Genomic DNA, 24,447 nt, shown 5'->3' with positions numbered 1-24,447 from the left:
GTGTCAAAAAATTAATGATAAGAAATGGTTAGAAATAATATATTAATTTTTGGAGGAGTAAGGGATTGGTACTTGGCGCCATAATAAGAAAAGTGTCAAAAAATTAATGATAAGAAATGGTTAGAAATTGTTCAATATTTAAATGATTACCCTCAGATTTATCAGATTTGAATTAAGCCTGCTGCATAGGCAACTAGTCTAAATCTACTCAAATACAAATGATTAATTTTTTAATTAAATAGATACAGAAAAAACTCTAGTGGTAATCATTAATGTTTGGTGTAATTTTCCAGTAAGTGCTTTAAGACATAAGATTTTAAGCAGGATTTCAAGAGATTTGAAATTTCAAAGATTTCATGCGTTTTAAAATTTTTAAGTTTTAAGATTTGTTATCAAATTAAAAAATTTCAATCAAATCAGTAGCAGAAATGATTATTACTTCCCATCACAAAAAAAAACAATTATTAGATAAATTTTAAATGGTCAAGAAATAATAATTAAAAGTCATACTTGGTTTAGATTTGAGAAATAACAAAGCTTGTTTTTGAACATGAATCATTAAATCCACTAGGTCGGGCCACCTTCCAAGGATGAAACAATCCTAAAAAGAGTTTAGAAATAAGTATGGAGGAATAAAGTCTGCAGGTGAAACAAACGACTGTGAAGTTTGGTGAGTCAAGGTCATTTTTGCTCCGCGACATCTATATATTAGAAAGATAACTAAGATAAAACAGTAGCATAACTCTATCATCTGCGTACAGGTGATATCAAGTGAATGTCTACCTGGCAGCCACTGATGACTGTAAACTTTATTTCTCCCCCTACCTACTTTGATTTGCTTTTTGTATTCCACATGAATTTAGGTTTAGTAACTCTCTAAATGTACCCACTTTTAACGCAAAATTACAAATTGATAAGAAAAATCTGTTTCAAACTGGATGATTATTTTGAAAGTCTAAAATTTCAACCAAAAATTCATAAAAATTAATTACACATATCCTATTTCATTTAATCTCTTGCCTCCTAGCCAATGGACTAAACAGACTAGTTAAATAAAATTTTTGAATGTCAATCTGAATCACTGATTTATTTTGAATATTTCTGGGAAAATTTGTATAAACCCCTTAACGTAAGCAAGCGTCAGGGCACTGCAAGTCATTTCTGCAGCAAGAACAATTTCCATGGCATCCGCTCCTTCAGCAACATTCACCCAATTTCCTGGCTTCTGGGACCGGAAGGTCAAACAATATAATTGCTTTGTAGCTGTTAGTTTTTCCTTTTTTTGTCCATTCAAACTCTTGAGGGAAGGGACAGTTTGGACATGCTAAGGTAATGAGCCCACAATATATGTGGCCTCCTGGCACCTCTCATCAAGGGAAAATTATCAGTTACCAACAAAAATCTTCAAGACTCTTTTCATTCTTAGCATGATACAGCTTGCATAGATACCGTAAAAGATTTTTTTCATGTTCTAAATTCGATACAGCTGATGAAGGGTTTTTATTTCCGCCTTAGTACGAGCTTCTGTAGCAGACGATCTCTTTTTAGCCTGAGTTATCATCCTAGCTGTAGAGTTTTGTAGAATTTGCAATTTTTTAAGTTCATTTTTGCTGGCTTGGTAGTAAAAAATATCCCCCCCCCCCCCCATTAAATACGCCCTTGCCCTTCATTAACAGGGTTAATTATTTCAGTTTCATCCCCTGCAGTCAGTTGTCTAACAGTGTTCGGGATAACTTTTACTAGGTTTTCCACCATATTGACAAAGTGATTATTCAGTGTTTCTGTGAATTCTTGCGGTGTGGAGCAAGTAGTGTCTTGTTAAAATTCTTGATTTCTTTGATTTCTTTTATCAGCTTTGGGCAGCTCCTTTTCCTGATCATCAGAGTCATATCATGATCCGATACACTAAGGTCGATTACTTTAGACGTCAAAACTCTACCTGACATATTTAGCGTCGTACGGGTAGGCTCCATAATTAGGAGATTTTGTATTAGAAATTTTGTCTTCGCACATAATTTTTCTCGGATTGTTTCATTTTTGGATTTCACGTTTAAATTTGGTTATACAAGAAAAGTGATATTTTAAATCAAAGCTACTGCCACAAGAGGGTTGTTCGATGTTCAAAGGCAACTCAGCCAGGATCTCATAAGGTCATCCTCAATTTTTGTACCTATATTCTTCATTGCACTCCCACATTGGCTGTAGTACCTAAGTGTTAAGCTTCCTTTTCTTCCTTTTATCACATCCTTCATTTCCACATACACATTTTACTTTCGATGCCATCAGTGATATTAATAAATGATAGCATAGTATGTTTCAGATTTACAACATTTTAAACTAACTAGTATTGGGCTCTTGACAGTTCAAATATCACACTATGCCAAAAGTAAGTAAATTTACTGGTATTTGTTTTTAGAAAGAATTTCAACGATCATTTAAACAAAAACTATTAAATTTAGATTGAAAATTATCAATCATTTACTATAATTTTAAACAGTATTGCGTAATGAGATACCAGCTTTTTGAATTAAGGGGCCAAATTAGCAATTTTGAACTAAATACCTAGAACAAGTTTTTGAAAAACACACAAAATTTTCAACGAACAAAAAAAGGTTTCTTAAATCCACATTCTGATAGCTAAGCTCAGCTAATCCCTGGATTTGAGCAGTCTAAATTAACGCACTTTGGGGTCCAATTTTTTTGTTAGTTGAAGAGGCCTGGGTTCTATATCCAATAATTATCTATAAACCAATGAGAGTCCGCATACATTTCATATTTGCTCTTACTATTCATAAAATTAAACCTAAAATATATAAAGACATGAGAAATTAATAGTGATGTAAGTCGGGTAAATACCCAGTGGGTAGGGTATTTTTAAATAGGTATTTACCCCATGCACGGGTAAATACCCAAAACTAGGGTTTTTATGATTAGGGCGTTAGTTAGTATCGGGTCGAGTGGAGCTATCTGTTATCCTCCTTGTCTACATCTTTTGCTTGGTTTGGGCTTATTAGGTAGGGAAATTTGGGCAAACTACATTTTTAAAAGCAGTTTTATATTAGTCAATTTTATTTCTAGCCTGGGAGTTATTCAAAGATAAAAATAAAGGTGTTGCTTTCATATATATTGCTGTAAGGAATACAAACATTCTAATGTCAACAAAATGACAAAGTATATCAGGAAATGTTTTAATGGCCCACATGAAATGAATAAAATCCTTAATTGCTCATGTTACTGTTAGTGTTAAGCCTGGTAATAAAATAGTCATGATGAGGAGTCTGAGGAGAGCCAGGGGCAGCAGAGACTGAACTTTCAAGTGATCATCCAGATAATGAATAAATAATATTTAATAGTTATCTCATATGTAATGTTACTATGTAAAATTTGCAAAAAAAGTAAAAAAACCATAATTAATATTTAATATGAGAATAACTTGATGTGATTGTGGGTTTTTCAATTACCATATTCTTAATTGAATAAATTAAAAAATATTTAACAAAGAAATTAAAGGTGTTTATAAACACCTGGGTATTTATGTATTTTGGGTATTTACCCGGGTAAGTAACCAAGGTATTTACCCTGCGTTATAAATACCCGGGTATTTTAAATCACTAGAAATTAAGTTTTAAAATTTAATTACACAATATCAGAGGTAAATAAATAGAGTTATCAGAGTGCTATTTCCCATACTAGTAGCATTTTCCTTCAAACTCCTATCTTAAAATTTTGTACACTACAAGAACGCGGAAGCTAAACCTTGATATTACTACCTACTGTTTGTGAGAGAGCAGTGCTTTAAACTAGCACTATACTTCAATGCAATTTTGAACAAAAAAGGAGATTTAACTGGTTTTCCACATGTTGTAATTAGGGCTGTGCGAGTACTCGGGTTCAGACTCAAATATATTGTTATTTTATTGGTGAGTCCAATTTTTTAGGACTAGTACTCGATTTGAAATCCAAAAAAGAGGACTGACACAGCTATAATTATAATTGTGCACATACTTATCACATCCCAATCGAAGCCAGTATCACCTTACCATAATATTTTTTAGAAATTTGCTGTTTTTTTTGGCAGAGAATGTTTGATTAAATAGATCCTCAAATTCTTCACGAATTGGTGCTACCATCATTTTGAATTCAACAGGCTTGAAACTAAAAGTTAAAACAATAATGACCATTTAATTTCAATCTACATTTAAATAAATAAAACTTAACGAATTATTGTGCAAGTGTAAACAAGCAAAAATTTGTTAAGTTTTATTTTTAATTCAGGTGGCTGGGTTACAATGCAGGGAATGGGCAACGAAACTAGTTGTTAAGTTTTTATTTAACGTTTTATTGTATCTTCCTACTCAGTGTCATAACTAGGTAGTTTGACTATTCATAGAATGCATGATAAATTTGGATTTTTCTTTGGGTATATTTTAACAGGACTATTATTTATACCATGAAACTTACCCTCCTAGCAAGTCTGCACTATCACTTTGTTGATTCATATTTATAACTGATAGGTTTTGGCCTATTGTAAAAGACAGATTGAAACACCAACAAAATTAATACAACTCATAAACCATTTTATGGTAAAATAATTTGAAATATTTACCAGTAATATGAGCTAGGTACTGAACGATGGATGTTTTCCCTGTACCAGTTTCCCCCACTAGTAAAACTGGCTCATTGAAGAAAATGGCACTGGCTACAGTTTCCAAAACAGAAGAAGCTTGTCTTGTGAATGAAAACATTATCTTGGAAGATTTTGGAAATGAAGCAGATTGACATTTTTTAATAGGAATTGTAACTCTTCCAATAACAACTTCTAGTCCTTGTAACTTTATATCTGGTTTAGATCTTAAGCATAAATGATTGGTCTAAAAAATGGAAAATGTTCATTTGAAATTGTATCAAATATATCAAAATAATTTTCACTTTCCCTGTGAGAATCAGTCAATCAATCACTCTATTATTACATTAATTGTTTATGTCCTTTCACACCATTTTTTACTTTAAAAAACGGCGTTTTTTCAAATTTACATCTCCCCCTCCCCATTAAAACACACTGGGGTTTGTGTAAACCCAGACCACCTTATTATTATTATTATTATTATTATTATTATTATTATTAGTGAAAGGGGTGAAGGGCTAAGGACCCATTCGCGCACTTCGACCAGAGGTCCATTGTGCAACCCCGAACCTTAAGACTTAAAAAGCCCGATATCCAACACAAAACGGAGAATCCTTTTGGCCACCTTAAGTTTTCCAGCGCCCCCCACCCTTCTTGTAACAGGTGAAACTGCAGATTATATTGACATTATTTATCTTCAAGTAGAAGTACATACATTCATGATGTATACATATTATTATACATTTTGTATATCCCTGCCCTGTTTCGACCAATATTAATTTCATTTTCAAAGAAAACATTTTGTACATCACTGCATAATTACTTAATGAAATTTTAATCTTTTTAGGTAAAATTCTAATCCCTCAAATTTTATCGTAAGTCAATCAAAAAATGTTTAAAAAAAAAGTATGCTAACTTTTTTAGACTATGTATTTAGTTAATGCGTAGTTACAGAAATGGATATTTCCTTGAAAATTGGGAGTTCCTACTCCTAACTAAGCCCAACCGATTAATGCACATAATTTCTGGCTAAATATTTGTTTATGAAATTACCTTCTCTCTCGGAATATTTAAATGGGCTCCAATTTCTCCAGCTAAATTCAACTTGGTCTCTAGGTCTTGAATACACGAACAAAAACAGTCAAAGGCATGCAGAAATGCAGAGAGTGCTCCACCTTGGGATAGTAATGAAAAATTCCCAGCTAATCTGGTGCACCATTTAAAAAGATCTCTGTTCAAAAATTATAAAAATGTTAAGATTCAAAATCTAGCTTTAAATGTGGAAAGGCACAAACAAAAGCATACCTTGTAGAAAGTTTCCTTTCTCCTTTAACTTGAGGAATGTTGGAAACCGATTCAAAAACTTTAACTATTCTATCAGCAATTTTGCTTAAGTTTGGCCATCTTGTGTTTATGGCTTCCATCATTTCCGCCTCTGACATATTTGAAATAAATATTCGAGTCCAACTGTTGCTTAATAAATGTTGGCAGCCTCTAGAAGCACTATGCAAAACCCCATCAGCAGAAGTAATGAATCTTTAAAAGCAAAAATAAAAAAATGGCTATGAAAAATGAAGGAAATTGTAATAAAATATTGCAATGGGCAGACTGCTCTGACTTACCTTTGAGTAGCGAATATTTGGAACCCTGAAGCTGCTTTTATAGGTTTGATCATTCCAGGTATTTTCAGAGACCTACTTTCAACTACAGATGAAAGCATAGTAATAACATCAACTGATGCGTAATTTATATCTTCTAAAAGCAGCCATCCTCCTGATATCAGTGCTCTTGTTAGAGGACCAGGTTTCCACACAAATTCTCCAGGAATATCTGTACAGCAGTATACACCAACCAATAGTTTGGCATCAGTTTGGTCTCCAAGCTGCACAACTTCCATGTGTCCACCATTCAATGAATTATTTCTTCCCATTAAACCAGCTACAAAATTCACTAAAGATGTTTTTCCACAGCCAACTATTCCTTCCACTAAAATTGGTTGGTTCGATTTAATGGCCATCAACAAATCTCTAAGACATTGCCTTAATGAAGGCACAAGTACAAATGAGTTGCTAACTGAAGTCTAAAAAACAATACAATACAAAAATTAATGCAATGAAATCCTACGAGTCACTAGTAGAAATACCAAAAAAAATCTACTAATCATGGCTTGTGATAGGTTCAATTTGAATTTGTGATTAAGGTGACATTCTTAATAAAACTATTAGTATTAGGGAGAACATAACAAATTTTATGACCTTTAATTCTTAACCAATAACCGTGGGTTTTCGGTAGAAATATCAAGCATGGATATTAATATTATAAGATTACTATATATGGCCTTAATTAAAACATTATTTGACAACGGAAGTCTCTTCTACTGTAAAGATAAAAAAAACGACTCTTATTAAGTTAGATACAGTTGCCCTTCCATAAACTGTAACCTTGTACCTCTTTGTGGTGGAAGGGAGTAACAGGTGGAGGGGCAACCCTCCATGCTGGCCAACTAAGGCTCTGCTTCTTCCTTAAGCTAAGGTGTAAGGTATCGTGCCAAGGGCTGAATGGTACCGGGGAAGCGTAAATACGGTATCATGAACGATCCCCTCGGGGAACCAGGCGAAACCCTGTTGTAATTAGCCCTCCGCCCGGACAGAGGATTAAGGGCGGTGACCTTCTACTTTCCTCTTTTCTCGTGGGACCAAAAATGGATGCACAACAAAATAAACAAAAAAAACAAAAACCGGGCAAGGGTTCGAAAGAACCCGGCCTTGAGCAAGGGGAGGATTCGAAAGGGCCTAACCCCAAGCAGGGGGAGGATTCGGAAGGACCCAACCCAAAGCAGGGGGAGGGTTCGAAAGGACCCACCCCAAAGCAGGGGGAGGGTTCGAAAGGACCCAACCCAAAGCAGGGGGAGGGTTCGAAAGGACCCAACCCAAAGCAGGGGGAGGGCTCGAAAGAACCCACCCTTAAGCTAGAGGGACTCTCCCCGAATAGAACCCGGCCTAGCCTTCAAGGGTCTGCCACTGGCAAGACCCAGCTGGCGAAGCAAGGGATCGATGGGGAAGAGTCCCTCAATAAAAACCAAAAGTGAAATCGACGCCGCCGTGAAAAGCAAAGGTCAGGGGAGGTCTCCAATAAGGAAGACCCCCCTCCTACGCAAGGCAAGAGACCAAGGGGGGAGGAAACTCCGGACTCCCAGTCTCAGGTCTCCAAAAGGTCTAAGGTCCACGACCAGACCTAAGGTCCACGACCAGACCTAAGGTCCACGACCAGACCTAAGGTCCACGACCAGACCTAAGGTCCACGACCAGACCTAAGGTCCACGACCAGACCTAAGGTCCACGACCAGACCTAAGGTCCACGACCAGACCTAAGGTCCACGACCAGACCTAAGGTCCACGACCAGACCTAAGGTCCACGACCAGACCTAAGGTCCACGACCAGACCTAAGGTCCACGACCAGACCTAAGGTCCACGACCAGACCTAAGGTCCACGACCAGACCTAAGGTCCACGACCAGACCTAAGGTCCACGACCAGACCTATAGTGAGACCTTAAACTCTATAAAGATGGCCATCACTATTGATGGCTATCCCATGAAGACCATCTCTGAAGAAGAGATGGGCACCATCCAGCGAAGGATTCTGGAGAGGATAGATGGGATACCCTTGGGGGACCCTCTACCTCGATTCTGGAGTTTTAAGCTGGAAGGAGGCGCAGTACACTACCTGTGTAAGGATGTGTCTACTGCAGAGTGGTTGGGGAAGGAGTTTGACCAGAAGGAATTGGTTCATGGTGGGTCATTACTTTCAGTAATGAAGGTAACAGACCTGCCGAAACCATTCAAGGTCGCCTTCCACACTATGGATGTGTATACGAAGGATGCTAATGTCCTTCTACGCATACTCAAGACTTTCAACAGCGCGTTGAATACGCAATGCTGGAAGATAGTCAACAAGTCTGAGGTTCCGACTGCCATCCTCTGGATTTTTCAGATGGATGGAGTCAGTTAAGGCCATCAGGGAAGCAGGTTTTAGAGCTGAAACCGGCTTGGACAGGGGTTTTTTCAAGATACTCTTTGATCCAAGCACGGGAAGAATGTCGCAGATAAAATCAAGAACTGGCATGTGTCTAACGAACCGTCTTTGTCGGATCACAGACACATTTGCTTTAATATTCTGGTCAAACCTGTATGGGCTTGTACCGCTATTCGTAACCCTAGGGGCACAGATTGGTCCGGTTACAGGGAAGACTTAAGCTTCTTCCTTAAGGGTGATAAGTGTTCAACAGTCCATTATCGACTCCTATCACCGCAATTGTCCAGCAAAGCCTGCCAACCGGCCAAGGTTAGTGCCTTAGTGGAACAACAAGATTGGGAGGAAACTCGTAGGCTCTTCAATAGGGCAAAGAAGGGGGGTGATTGGGATGCCTATAAACGCACCCTCACCACCTACCACAAGTCTATCCGCAATGCCAAGAAGGCTTCGTGGAGGGACTTCTGTGAGAACTGTAACAGTTTTGGTACCTACTTACCAGTTCTATTATCTTTTGGTACCGTACTTTTTCCTGGAATCCTAAAATAAAATTCTGGCTGGGAAATACTCTCTGGCTGGTTATTTTACCCCCCTCGCGATGAGTGCGGTGGTAAAGTGCATGGATACAATGAAAGGATAGTTTCACAACGCGAAGAAACAGTTGCTGACCAATAAGGGTAAAAATTCAACTGGGGTTTCCCCCAAGAGGTTTCGCAATGTAACAACTCGAGAACGAAAAGAGGACACATTGGATTTTGGAGGAAAAAAGAAGAGAGTTCTCTCTGTGCCCACAACGAGCGATGGTCTCCAGATTCTTTCTGCCTGAATAGTTGACTGGAAGATAGAAGATGCGCGACCGCGTAAAACTAGTTGAACTCGCGCCTCGTTATGCTTTTAAAACCAAGCACTAATTGACTCATTAATTGGCATTCCATCCAAGAGTGACATCATTCATCTTTTTCATCAGCTAGCACGCGCAAAATAAATAACTGTAAGTCGAACGTTTTCATTTGGGGTATGACCAGCCAGTTTTACGATTTCACCTTGTGCACATAGGTACCCAATTTCAATATGTATATCAATTATGATTTATAATCTAATATTGTTTTGTCTTGGAAATATGCCACATGTTAATTATTAATTTTTAATCCTACTAATCTAACAAATAAACCTATTCACCGCTTAACCTTAATCTGAGTTTTTATATTTATGTAATACAATTTAATGATGACACTATTTCCTATTATTACACATAAACCCTTAGAATTAACAGCATAGCTACACGTGACCCATAAGCTAAAAAGGAATGTGTCTCAGAACATAGCAATGTTCCCAGTACAGCCAAATTAATGAAAATTCTGGCACATGATAATACTAAGCATCTTGACACCATTAAGTTGAAAGATGGTAGTTTTTCCACGTCCGGTAAGGATACTTTGACACATATGCTAGATGTACACTTTCCGGACTCTAAGCTCACCAGCAATGGTGGCAATGGCACTCGCCCTTAGAGGATCAATCGAACCAAAAGGGAACATTGGGCAGTGGCAAATAAGGTCGTCACGCATTCTAGACTTATATGGGCTGTAAAGTCATTTAAACCCTATAAGTCCCCGGGACCGGATGGGATTTTTCCTATCCTCTTACAGGAGGGCAGTGATATTCTATGCCCTCTGCTGCAGAGAATCTACAGGGCTTGTATTGCTCTAGGGCATTTACCTAGCACCTGGAAGCTGTCTCAAGCAATCTTCATACCCAAACCTGGTAAATCTGATTACCTGGAAGCTAAGGCATTTAGGCCAATTAGTCTTACCTCTTTTCTCCTAAAAATTCTGGAGAAAATGGTGGACAACTATATTAGAGAGGAGATTCTTTGCAACTCTCCTCTGTCGGCTGCGCAGCATGCCTATCAGAAAGGCAGGTCTACTGAGACCGCCCTACATGGTATCAGCAGCTGCCTAGAGAAGGCAATTGAGCACAAGGAAATTGCGCTAGCAGTTTTTCTTGATATTGAGGGAGCCTTTGATAAGGTCTCCAGCGCAGTTATACTTAAGGCTGCGAAAAGGTTTGGTATCAATGACACATTGTGCCTTTGGATCAAATCTATGTTAACGAACCGGAAAGTGACAACCTCCTTGCTGGGCGACTCCCTTATGGTCTCCACCAGTCATGGTGGTCCACAGGGGGGGGGGTTCTTTCTTTCCTTCTGTGGTGCCTGGTGGTGGATGAACTTGTTCGGAGGTTGAACAGGGGAGGATGCCGCTGTTACGGTTACGCTGATGATATTGCTATCATCATTACTGGGAAATTCCCGGCAACAGTGAAGGACGTAATGAGGAGGGCCCTAGTATCAGTTGAGAGCTGGTGCAGAGAGGTCAACCTCATGGTTAATCCTAGTAAAACTGTCTTGGTTCCTTTTACTCATAAAAGGATAAAAGGCATTTTTGAGGGAATTTCCTTATTTGGAAAGGACCTAGTGGAGAGCACCGAGGTGAAGTACCTCAGGGTTATCCTGGATAGCAAACTAACATGGAAGCCACACATTGACTTTATAGTCAAGAAGGGCAAAATGTTATTTTGGAGAACTAGAAGTGCAGTTAGCAAGACCTGGGGCCTAAGCCCCAGAGCTGTGCACTGGCTGTACACCATGATCATCAGACCTATCCTGTCTTATGCAGCTGTGGTCTGGTGGCCAAGAGTTACTTTAAGGACTGTGCAGTTTGATCTGCGCACTCTACAAAAGCTGGCTTGTGTCGGCATTACAGGAGCCATGAGAACAGCCCCAAGCGCTTCTCTGGAAATACTCCTGAACATGCTTCTTCTCCACCTTTTTATTGAGGAAGCTGTCTTTTTAGGTGCCTATAGGCTTAACCAAAATGGCTGGTGGAAGGCTAATAATTGGGAGCAAAGCCACACCAAGCTTTTTCGGGATATTTCCAATCAGATTCCGATTCTTACAATGGGTTCTGATATGATGGTTACTAAACTTCACTTTAGTAAACCTTTTGAGGTCAACTTCCCTAGCCGTGCGGAGTGGAGTAACATGACCCTCGGTACCAGAGGAGAGATCATCTGGTTCACTGATGGGTCTAAGGCCCACTATGGCCCTGGTGCGGGGATGTATTGCCTTACTAATAATTTTGGCTTTTATGAAAGCATAGGGATACACGCTAGTGTATTCCAGGCTGAAATTTTTGCCATTTGCTCCAGTGTTGCTTACTGTTTACATCAGGGGTATCAAGGGAAGGTTATCCAGATTTATTCGGATAGCCAGGCCGCTCTTAGAGCTCTCAGCCAGTATAGTATTCTTTCTAAACTGGTTCTTAGCTGCTTAGATTTCCTCTGTGCTCTTGGGTTGCATAATAAAGTTCAACTTTGTTGGGTACCTGGGCATAAGGGGCATCTTGGGAACGAAAGGGCCGACGCCTTGGCCAAGGAGAGTGCGAGGGCTGGGTTCATTGGACCAGAACCTGCTCTTCCCATCTCCCGGGGACTTGATCTCCAAGTTTATGTCAGATCGTCAACTCAGACAATGGTCTGAGATTGAGGGTCAAGGGCAGGCCAAAGAGTTTACTCTTGGCCCTTCTAGGGAGAGAGCCAGAGAATTACCCTCGCTCTCTAGGGCAAGTATTAGGATTGTTATTGGCCTACTTACAGGCCACTGCCATCTGAACAGACATTTAACTCTCATTGGGGTCAGTTATGACCCGATTTGCAGAGCTTGTCTAGCTGAGGAGGAAACTGCCTCACATGTACTCTGTAGCTGCGATTACTATGCAGCCCAGAGGTTTGAGCATTTGGGTATGCATCGGTTGGAGACGTATGACGTCTCTAACATCACGGCCAGGCAGATTTTAAGCTTTGTGTCAGCAATAGGACTTGTTTAAGTCACCCAGTTTGGGGATGCACAATGGACCTTAGGTCGAAGTGTTTGGCTTGCCAACCCACTCAATAATAATAATAATAATAATAGATACAGTTGTAAAACTAATTGCAAAAAACCAAAATATTCATCCTTAACAGAAGCGAAAACAAATAACCTGTATAAATAATTTATGGTATAACTACCTATATAACTTACTTCTATTCATGTATAAAGTTAAACAGCTAAATGTCCCGCAATACATTGTAAAATGGGTCTCCATTCCTGATCAGTCACCAATTACAAGAGGCCATAAAAATAATTTTATGTAGAAATACGCAAAACTTTTAGGATTAAGATTCAATGCTGTAGAACTTTGGAATCAACTCCCAAATGAACTTAAATCAAGTAATACTCTCAGTCTGTTTACAAGCTAGATCACTGAGTATTTGAATAAAAAGAGTTAATTTTAATTAATAATAATTCTAATTAGAATAATTTTACTGACCAGGCGGATCTTTTTGTAAATAAGTTTTTCTTCAAAGGTATTCCAATAAAGAAGCATTTTATTATTAATTTTGAGTTTCAAATTTGACTGCTCTTGGGAGCTTGAGATCACTTAAAATATTTAGGCTTTATAAACTTATTATGTTCCATTTGCAAGCACAGATGTGTACCGATTCATTTACTGCTATCAAGCGCTTTGAAATAACTTGAAACCGATTAGCCATTTATGGCAAAGTTTTTTTTAGTGTTCCAACAAGCTCAGTTCGCTCTGAGCAATTTTTTCATGCGTTCCTTTTTGTTGAAGATAACCGACGAAGATTGTTCAACAACACAGCGGGAAAGAAAACAAAACCAGGGAGAGGTGTTTTTTACTTTATCTCTCAGCTTTATTTTTATATTTGTTTAAATTTATTCCACTCGGGTTTTAATATAAAAACCCTTTACACTGCGTATCAGTGTGTCACTAATATACCAGCTTTCAACCATATAACTTGCTCTTATTATTTAAATAAATTAAATCAGTTTATCGTTTACTCAAGTTCTTGTTCATCACTGCGAAGCGCTGTTGCTATAAAACTTCAACAGGTTATGGGCCCAGTACGCTTCCACTGCGCCACATTACTGTCTATGATGATCAACTGAACTGGTTACCTGTCTTCATCGTATCCTGTTTCACAGCGTTCTAATTCCTGCGACAATGGATGGTCTTCTACGCCATGACGTCGAGAAGCTATCTGGTCCAGAGAATTGGGGAAGCTGGAAAAGACAAGTCTGTGACGTCTTGACGATATGAAGCGTTTACAACAATGTCAATGGAAGTCGTACGGAACCAGTACAAACCGATGAGACAGAGGCGGCGTTTTCTGCAGCCCTAGAGAAATACCAAGTTGTGTTCCGTACAGCCTGTACTGTCATCTGGTCAGCGTTATCCCGGAATTTCCAGAACATGACTGCTGATTGTGAAACACCAAGGGAAATGTGGAGTAAACTACTGGAAATCTTCGAACAAAAGTCGTCCAAATTGCTCCGGAAATTACTCGCCCAATTGATAAAAACGACGAAAGCTCCTGAAGATGACATGGCTACCCATCTTGCACAAATGCGTTCCCTATGGTCAGACATCCTGACAACAACGAAGATGGAAAAGGACGTTTCATTTGATGACTGATCGCCTGCATTTTTGAGTCATTACCCCAAGACGAATACCGAGTTTGGTATGCTCTGGGATACATTGCCCAAAGAAAAGCAGACTGTCGCTGAGTTGGTTATGAAGATAACATGGATGGATATCGAGTCTAGGTTCCAGAGCTTCATCCAATCTCGCTATGTCAAGTTCGATCCTGAGAAGTGTATACTCGAAACTAAACCTGGAGAATGTATGGATATCTCTAGTCAGGGAGAGCAGAGTTTCCGACGATTCGGATTCCCAAGACGTGACATCCGGATTCGTCACTGACATTTTCCCCAGCGTTTTCTAATTCATTCCTTACTGTGTATAAACGGCCAATAAACTCTGCCATGCCTTCCCCAGAATCATTAGTACTAAAAAACTGCTTTCTCAATGCAGCTATCCTTGCACTAGACTTGGGTTCAAAAACACTTGCTAGCGCTACCCATACTTCTACCGTAGTTGTCGCTTCCACTATAAGACTTCTTAGTTCTATTGCTATATTGGAAGTAATACAAGCAAAGGCCTTCGAGTCCCTTTCATTAAATCTGTCTATGGCAGTTTGAGCTGCTGGTGTAGTGGCAGTGGACACAGGTGCCTGTTCAGTCCCAGTGACAATTCCCCAATAGCCCTGCTGTCTTAACAGTATTTCTATTTCAAATTTCCATGACTTATAATTCGTTGAATTCAGCTTACTAATACATTGTCCTCCATACATCATCGATCCGCCCGCCGCCATATTGGGAAAACGTGGATGATGACCTTGACCTTGGAACTTGAAATGATACTTTGAGCCTCGTCAGCCACGCTCTGCTACCATATTGTAACTATTTTAAATCGGTGGAATAATAACTACTGACTTAATGCAAAGTAATAAATAATTTATTAGTTGAAGTTAATTAAAGTTTCAAGTTATTAAAGAGCGAACAACTGGGGCATTACTGTTCAGTTGAACATCTACTGGAGGTCTGCACTCCTACATAGTTGCCAGCAACGCCTACATTAATTGTTATATACACACCAATCTACCAACACTTCGATTATGCTAAAGTACACCACAATATAACAACACCCACTGCAGTCACCGGACCCGTCCTTCGAGATCATTCAAAACTGAGGGCGAGTGTGCACACTTGCTGTACCTGCATGCCTGTAGACAAAGTTTTCCTGATTGGTCACGATCTTCCAAAGACAGCCGAAGCAGCTCGTTCAAGCGCCGAATCCATGAAATGGCAAACGGCAATGTCTGAAGAGAACTTTTGCTCAACGGTCAGATTGATGTCACTTACGTACCAAGTGAAGAGCAGTTGACAGATATTTTCACGAAGCCTTATGTGCCGAGAATATTCACGCGCCTTCGCCAAAGCCTGAATATCCACGCATTTAACCATATCTTCGTCGAGGGAAAGTGTTGGAGATACAGGACGAAGATTGTTCAACGGGAAAGAAAACAAAACCACGGAGAGGTGTTTTTTACTTTATCTCTCCGCTTTATTTTTATATTTCTTTAAATTTATTCCGCTCGGGTTTTAATATAAAAGCCCTTTACACTGCATATCAGTGTGTCACTAATATACCAGCTTTCAACCATGTAACTTATTATTAAAATAAAATAAACCAGTTTATCATTTACTCAAGTTCTTGTTCATCACTGCGAAGCGCTGCTGCTATAAAACTTCAACACTTTTCAACTCAGAAATAAAGCCCTAGAATTTTCAAAACAAATACCATTTCTTTGTCGATCTGAATGAGATCAACAACAGATTTGAAGCAAATCTCGAGAAGTCCAATGGAAAACACTATTAGTGTTTCTTTGAGTAACTCTTCAAGCCTTGTTTACTGTTGTTGTTGGGTTTAAGTTACTCTGGTTAGTTTAAAAATTATTATTACCTAATTATGCTTAAAAAATATGAAAAAAATGGTTTTAACAATGGATTTCATTTTTCTTCATTGCTAAAACCGACGGGGTTGGTTCTTGCCAACTTTGACTCCCTGAGAAGTTACAATAATACTTGTTTTTCATGTTTATAACACTACAATTGCTTTTCTGATTATAAAAATAATTAAATAGACAGTTACAAATGTAATTAGGGTTAATGGCGCTATTAAAGTTCAGGGGGTCAGAAATACTTATGTAATCACTTTTGTTACATGTACAAGTGTCATCTAGCCATTGATATTAGTAGCAATTAAGGTTTATTCCTAGAATTAGTTATTTTATGCAATAGATTTTTAGGGAACCAGGGTGATATGGACGATTTATTTCACCAGTCCAGGGTTGATATGTGGGAAAAACTGGTAAAAACCATTTTCAGGCTAAATGAATCATTGATATATCTATGAAGTTACTATTTTGGTCATTGCAAATAGGAGAAATGAAGGAAAGCTAGAAGAAGAGTGAATAGAATAGAAGAATATCACTGCTTTTATTATTTATTTTTAATATAATTTTGCCACTAGATGTGGAAAAAACCATGGAAATACGTTTTCCACACGGTTTTTAACAGGAAAACAAGAGGTGGAAAAAAACAGGGAAAAAACTATTTATTTAAACCCAGTTTTTTTCGGGAATACACCCTCCACCTTTGGCAAATTTGAACCAAACCCTGTTCACTACTCCTTTCAAACACAAATGAAGTTTATTTAACTCTTACTCAGAACCCCACTTCAACAGCCAAACACTTACCTCAATATTTTGTAAGTTCAATGATCTGTCGGTAACTAAACTGGCGCCGCATAATGTAAAGAGCCCAAATTTATCATCAAGCTCTTTGTATGAAGACACTAGCTTCAAGCTATTTAAATACAGACAGTCACTCGAAGAGGACACTTCATTTAGAAATGGAATATTAAGATTTGATATATTGATGCTTTTAAAAATATCTTCATTTCTAAAATAAAAATAATGATAATTTTAATTTATTAATAGTTAATTTTGAATTATTTAGCAAGAACATAGGGTAAGATCCAGTCGTTTAGAAAGCGCCATTTCATTCTAGAAATTCGTAGCTAGCTCGTGGGAGTGGCTTGTGTTCATTGCCATAGTAATAATGCATATAGGTGGGCCATGACATTAAGTCGCCCAAGGTAGTCATGTGATTATTTCGCTGGATAGTGTGGCATTTTGCCTCATAATCTGTGACGTCAAATTAATATCATGGCCACAGTTTCCAGGCGGGGCTTGGCAACGATGTACACCTACAACGTTACGAGCAAGCACCCAAAATTTATGTTTTAAGGGAATTGAAACTAAATTGAAGAATCAACTGCTAACAAGCTCTATGAATTGTTTTTAACGTATCTAGCGCCAATTACTTCAAGCTTCTGTTAAGCCAAATGGCAGATATGTGAAATTAATTGTACTCCCTTTATTATAGGGTGCTAAATTTTTCAAAAGACAAAATATATAGTACAATCGGCGCAAGGATGCCTCAGATCGTTTCCGGTCATTCCACCGCGCGAAATTTGAATTTGGCCATTTTACGGTCAAATTCGAATTTTGCTCTTTTAGCGCCATCTAGAGACCGAAATTGGAATCTTTATTTTTTAATTTCATAATTGTGGTGGCGAGCAAATTTAAAAGATAAGGCATTCCTATCATTCTTAAATTTAAAATAGTATGTATAATTATTTAATTTTGTAAATTTATTTCTACGTCTTACCAGTTAAATCAGCAGTTTCTTTTAAAATAGTTACCACGCTTTCTTGGGGGTACCGTTGTCTTAATGAGCTATAGACGTTTAAAATTATATTTTTCTCTTTACTTGTTAACAATAAACATTTATCATGCTTTTCATAGTAACCTCTTGGGCTATTTAAAATATTTGGAGCTTCAATTATCGAACCTTCTTTAGCTGTATTCAGTAATTAAATTCGTGACAACATGAAATTAAAAAATAGATTCCAATTTCGGTTCCTAGATGGCGCGAAAAAACGATGAAACTCATGATATTTGAAATTGACCGTAAAGTGGTCAAATTTAAATTACTGGCCGGAAATGATCTGAGGTATCCTTGCACCAACTGTACTATATATTTTGTCTTTCTTAGCCTGCAACTCACTATAGCTACGTCTGCATTGTTATTAGGACACAAAATCAAAAAATTAACTTACTGCAGAGTGAATTCCAAAACTTCCTCTTTTGAAAGGTTAGATTTCACACTTTGTAAAAATATTTCAGGAAGACCTATAACTTTGCTCAGGCAGTGGTAAGCAAGGCTAAAAAATTCATTAATCACATTAATAAAAATTTAAACAAATTTATTCATGGAATGTCTAATGGTTCATTTCTACCATGTGAAACTCACAAGTCAGTGATGAGAGATTAAATTTATAGGCTTGTGATAAAAAACCACCACTGGGAAAAAGATCAATATAGTAAAATTTTCATAGCAGAAAATCAAATTTTAGGAACCCCAAATTAATCTCGTAAAGTAATTCGTGTGTTTAAAATAATCTTCAAAAATTTAAACCTTCTTCAGAGCCAAGGCAGATCAGATACTGAACATAGAATTGACCGATTTCCAAATTACTTTACCTGTTTTTATACATGGCACCATATTTTTAAGTCTCAAAATTAATTTAAAAATATTTACAGCAGTACTACAAACCCCATCAGTTTCTACGATAATAATCACTGCACTTACTAGAGTCTGGCCTAAACATTCAATGTGTATACTGAAATTTCCTAGTTTTAGCCTGGTTTTAGGTATAATGTTCATATTAGTAAAAAAATGTAGGGTGACATGATCCAAAAGAGGTGTATGAGGGGTTATAACGGCTGTTATTAAAAACTTCTATTAGAACTTAGAAACTATAAACTCTGAGCACCTATTATGATATTTATGACTAAAAATTAAGCAATAACTTTATAAATATTTCAACATATATTTCAGCAGAAACTCATATAATCAACCAAAACTCTATATTTATAGATGAAAATACAAATATTCAATTTTTGCAAAGCGTGAGATCGTTTATCTCAAAGATTATGCATAAGGCTTTCCAAAATTAAATTAAAAAACTTATATTTGAAAAGATTTTAAAAACTGCAAAAGGTTGTAAAATTTTAACTTTTAAAATCCAGAATAAAGATAAGCACCATAGCGATTAGTGGTTTAAATATTGCTCAGACGACAACAGTAAAATATAGCAAACTATTTCCGAGCTGCTTAATATTTAGAGTTAAAAATTAAGATTTTGAATTTACAGTTTTTAGAGAGTAAAATTTCCATATGATCAGTTGATTAATGGTAATATGATTGTTTGAACTGTAAAATAATGGCCAGGAAATGTTCAAAGTTTGTTGAAATAATGAACTTGACAGAAAGTCACTACATAGTGTTGAATCATAAAATTTATAGAAAAACCAATAGAAAGGCATCAGAGGAAAACTGCCTAAATAAAGGCGTTTTGAAATGGATAATCATTACACATCAATTTAGATATACATCTTACCATTTTATGTTAAGATTTGAATCCTCCAAAAGTGAAATTAGAAATCTCCAGTCCCAATTAATTTCAATATTTGATGGATCAGTATTATTGTGAAGCAAATTAAAATAAGCATGAAGAAGCGTAACTGGGGAAAAAGTCTTATTTGACTTCTTGACTTTTTTTGATTTTTTTTTAAGAGGTTCAAGAGACTGTACAGCTTCCAATTTAAACATAGAATTGGGATACTTATTTGTATACCATGAACACAGCCTGTAAAAGCAATAAAAAAAGTCACAAACTAACCAAAATAATACTTACGAGCTACATAAGAATGAAAAATTATACTAACTTTACTATGGCTGGAAATCTTCCATTCAACTGACTTAATACATACAAGAAACTTTCATGCAATTCTAATGTTGCATCAATTTCTTGTTGATTGTCACTTGCGGGTGCATGATAATCTGACAGTTTTTGAGCACAAATAAATAATAATTGTAGCAGTAAAGGATTTGGGCATTGTGAAGCGAGCCTGAGTGTATGCTGAGGTTTCAACAAAATTTGCGATAAGTTTCCCAAAATCACTTCTCTTTCTAATTCAGTCAGTTCCTGAAATTGAAATTATAAGGAAAGAGCTGTTTAAAGCGTTTAAAAAATGAACTATCACAATTTTATTTGAACTAAACATATTAGGGGTTTACCACTATTGAATTTGGAAATTTTAGAATTTAAAAACGTCATATATTTTAACAAAATATAGCAGAAGTACATGAACCAAAGCTATCAATAACAATAAACTAATCAGCAAGTTCCCAATTCATTCGTATTTTTTCGGCTTAAAACCCATTGTTTAAAAAAAAATTAATTCATATTAACACTAGGGAAGATTAAAAACATAGGATTATACGTTTTAAATTATTATCGAAATAAAGTAATTTTTGTTCCCCTTATCTGTCGCAGCCACCGTGTTAATGACCTTTGCTTACCCAATGATTTTTCTTATAACAATCTAACTCAAAATTTTGATGATTTCTTTTCTCTCAATTTCTCACAAACTAGAGGTCATTCCCTCAAGTTCTCCAAGCCCAGAGTTTGTTCCACGCAGTGCCAATATCACTTTTCATCAAGTGTCATCAATGATTTGAGCTCTCTTCCCCAAGCAATTATTTCTATCCTCAATAACCACACTTTTTGCGTCCATGTATCTTCCCTTTTTTGGTGAAATAGATTCCCCTCAAAATCATAATAAAATACAATAAATTTATATTTTATTACTGTCTTCGCGTCTCTAACTCAACTTGCATGTATCGATGCTCAAACAAAAGCCCATTTTAAGAGGCTTATTGAGCAGATGTTAAATAAATTAAAGAAATATTGATACAGCAATATTGTACTGTTTAATTACAGCTAATTCAGTGTTACCACGAATCTATACCCTGACCTAGGAATGCTTATAGTAGTAACATTATGCTTTAGCAAGAATACAACAAAATATAATTAAAAATGTACAAGTTGATTGCTAAGTCTTTAATCAAAATCTCGGATTCATAATTATCACTAACGTTTATAGTAAAACAATTATATTATACACTGTTTGCCTCATTCGCCAATTGATTTCAATAATAATAGTTTTAGAAATTAATTAATTTTAAATATTGTTTTTAATAGACCACACTTCAAAATGCCACATTCTGTATCTAATTCAGAAACATTTAATCAAAAAATAGTAGTAGATGGGTTTAAGCTTGTCTAAAAATCCTGTACTGAGTTTAAAATATTACTGGCAGTATAAAATGAAAGTTAACTAACAAGCGATCTGACCATTGTGATTTAAAGATGGTTTAAGTGTTACTTTTGATTTTCAATATGACTTTGTAAAATATTTTTATTATAAAATATTTTCGGCCCTAATTTTAAAATCTGCTCAAGTAACAAAAAAAACAATGAGTTTAAAAACTTAAAAAGTATGTTGCACAAATAGCGAGAAATCCAAATAAATAAGAATATTAGAAACGTTGAGGAATCCGAAAAATATTAGAAATCCACAAGAAATATAAAAATAAAACCCTGATATATATTAGAAAACTCAAGAAATTCCTAGAAGTATTTCAATAATTCCGAAATATTGTAAATATTTTCAAGAAATAGAAAAATCCAGGTGGCCAATAGTGTGGAAAATAAGTGGAAAATATCAACCTAGACAAAAATGACTTTAGTGGCTAATTTGGTCAATATTTTTTACTACAGGGAAGGTCAGATTCTGATTAGTCCGTTTTGTTCTTAAAGGCCTAGGTTTTCTTCTGCCTGTCCCCCTTTAAATTAGGCCAACATGTTAAGCGGTTGGCCTACCACCGGGGTATTTGTGCTCCACTAATAAGGAGACGACCCGAGGTGAGAACCACCGATTTGGTTCAAAGTCGGGTATAATGTACACCTCCATGTAACTTGAAAAATCTGCAAGGGGAAAGTTGCGACGGGCTTTCGTTTTGCCATGGCAACCAAAAACGTTTTTGACAACAGGATTTGGAATTATTTCCATTGAAAATAACATGAAACTCTGAAGGATTTAAAGGGTCCCCCCCAATTGACCAAATTGCATTTAAATTTGATTACATTAAATTTTTTAAATCAATTTATTTTTTTTAACGTTTTTGAAATTTTCAAAATTTTTCACTTTTTAAAAGGTTACACAGGGGGGGGGGGGGGGGACCCTTAAAATCCTTCAGATTCCCATGTTATTTTCAAGGGAAAAATCCCAAATCATGTTGTCAAAAACGTTTTCGGTTGCTATGGCAAAACGAAAGCCCGTCGCAACTTTTCCCTTGCAGGTTTATTAAGGTACATGGAGGTGTACGCTATACCCGAGTTTGAACCAAATCGGTGATTATCACCTCGGGTCGTCTCCTTGTAAGTTAATTTAAAGGGGGACAGGCAGAAAAAAACCTAGGCCTTTTAAGAAAATATTAATAATTGCATTTTTCAGTGTAAACTAAGAAATATTCACAGTTAAATTTGTTTAAAACTTCAATATAATTAGTTGTTTTAGCTTTTTAATGAAATTTTCCCCTACTAGCCATTATTTTCCACTTTTTACCGCTGGCCTGGACATTTCTACAAAAAAAATTGATTTTTAGGAACACTGTCCATTTTGTCCTATTTCTTCTTTGAGCAAAACAATGTTGGTGTCTTACCAAGTACTACTACCTAAAACACCTAATACAAAAAGTATTATACCTAGAATAATATTAGTGCTAGCGTTATATCATTTATAACCTAAATAATCCAAGATTAATGGTTTACAAATATTAGTACAATCATAACTCTACAATATTGTCCATAAGTTTGTCACTTTGGGGAATATTTTACTGAGAGCTAGTAACGAATTGACATCATCACCAGAAGAAAATCTCACCCTAGCAATGCGCTGTCAAAGGCTACGTGGGAGCAAGTGGATGCAAAATGGAGACAAAGCCCGTACTGCAGTCTGTCTTGTGAATAGCTCTCAGTAAAATTTTTGAATGTGAAGAATAGGAAGTGTCACACTTATGTAAAAATATTATACACTTATGGTACAATATAATTAACATTCCTTTGGGGTCTGGTAAGTCTGCTATAGGGAGCGACATCACTGCCATCTTTTACTGACATAATTTGGTAAAAGAGTAGTCTAGATAATACGTATTGTGAGTGCCACTAGAATAACGAATGACAGAGCCCAGATAAATTTTATTTTTAAATTTGAATTGTCCTCAATGCAACATCCCACTACCTCTGGGGTACTTGACAACTTTGGTTCATTTCCTTCTGATGTATAACTTTAATACTAGTATAAACTACTTGACAAACTCATAAAGGTTAACCAAAGACGTAATTGAAACCATACTAGCCATATGGGGATGTTTTTTGAATGCTATTTTACTGAATCTTCCCTTTGAAGGGAGCTCTGGTTAAGTAAAAAAGTTAGCTTCAAATAAAACGTGCTCGTTAGACAACTATTAACAGCCTTGATATCCGCAATTAATTCAAAGGTAGTGGATTTTACAGATATGCACATTCTTGATCTATATATTTCGTAACTGATACTTGGATAAATATATAGTATATCAGTTAGTTTAAACGCTATTTAGGCTCACGATGTAAAACATCTAAAATATTTAGTAGCATGCTTGTGGTCTACAAATTACTTACCTTTTTAGCAACCAAAGACTTCAGTCGTTTGAAGTCGGCGCTAGTAGGTAATGATTTAATAATATTTTTTATCGACAATTCAAACAAGTTAGCTTCCATTATTATAGTGTAATAAAATGACAAATTGATCTATACATAATTTAACATCATCGTTAACCTACGATTACAAACTAAAACCAGACGATATTTCAAAAACACGTGTATTCAATTATAGCTAGGACCTTGTTGAGCCCGAACACTAAAGGACCAAAAATATATTAGTGATTACTCCTTGGAGAAGATTTTTTTAGTGAACTCATGGTGTCAACAAAAAGCCTTAGACACCCAAACTCTGGAAGATTAAAGCCTTAAGAGCTTGGACTCAGTGCCCCCGCCAGCAGTAGGCACAAGTAGGCACGTGCCTATGTTCAAAAATTTTATGCCTATTTTAGGGGCCTCTAAAAGTTTAAAAAAATTGCCTCTGTGGCCTCCAAATGTGATTTTTAAATTTTATTTATTTTTAAAAATTGGTCATCTAGCCCCCTAAAAAAAGCACTCCCATTCCGCATTCAATTCCAATTTCCAAGAGTCCTAAATGGCCCTAACAAAACGTTCTCTTTTGAACCACCTATACTCGAAATAAATATTACTT

General features: G+C 36.5%; 1 protein-coding gene across 1 annotated transcript in view; it reads right to left on the bottom strand.

The window, feature by feature from the left end:
- The window catches only part of LOC149933277 (midasin), a 106,092-nt gene extending 82,128 nt beyond the window's left edge, over window positions 1-23,964 (bottom strand). Inside the window, exons 1-12 of the mRNA XM_090156633.1 lie at window positions 23,817-23,964; window positions 19,978-20,237; window positions 19,650-19,898; window positions 18,306-18,410; window positions 16,879-17,083; window positions 6,247-6,704; window positions 5,930-6,160; window positions 5,678-5,855; window positions 4,607-4,871; window positions 4,462-4,522; window positions 4,041-4,155; window positions 511-601 (exon numbers count right to left, since the gene is read on the bottom strand). Of these exons, the coding sequence (XP_090012759.1) occupies window positions 511-601; window positions 4,041-4,155; window positions 4,462-4,522; window positions 4,607-4,871; window positions 5,678-5,855; window positions 5,930-6,160; window positions 6,247-6,704; window positions 16,879-17,083; window positions 18,306-18,410; window positions 19,650-19,898; window positions 19,978-20,237; window positions 23,817-23,915 (2,317 nt within the window). The 5' untranslated portion in view covers window positions 23,916-23,964. The remainder of the gene's footprint in view (window positions 1-510; window positions 602-4,040; window positions 4,156-4,461; window positions 4,523-4,606; window positions 4,872-5,677; window positions 5,856-5,929; window positions 6,161-6,246; window positions 6,705-16,878; window positions 17,084-18,305; window positions 18,411-19,649; window positions 19,899-19,977; window positions 20,238-23,816) is intronic.
- Window positions 23,965-24,447: the final 483 nt, after the last annotated feature.

The sequence above is a fragment of the Leiobunum rupestre genome, chromosome 8 (assembly GCF_980474605.1).
Source record: "Leiobunum rupestre chromosome 8, qqLeiRupe1.1.hap1, whole genome shotgun sequence".
In the NCBI taxonomy this organism is placed as follows: Eukaryota; Metazoa; Arthropoda; class Arachnida; order Opiliones; family Sclerosomatidae; genus Leiobunum; species Leiobunum rupestre.
The sequence above is the reverse complement of the archived record's forward strand: the minus strand, read 5'-3'. Positions and strand labels throughout refer to the sequence as shown.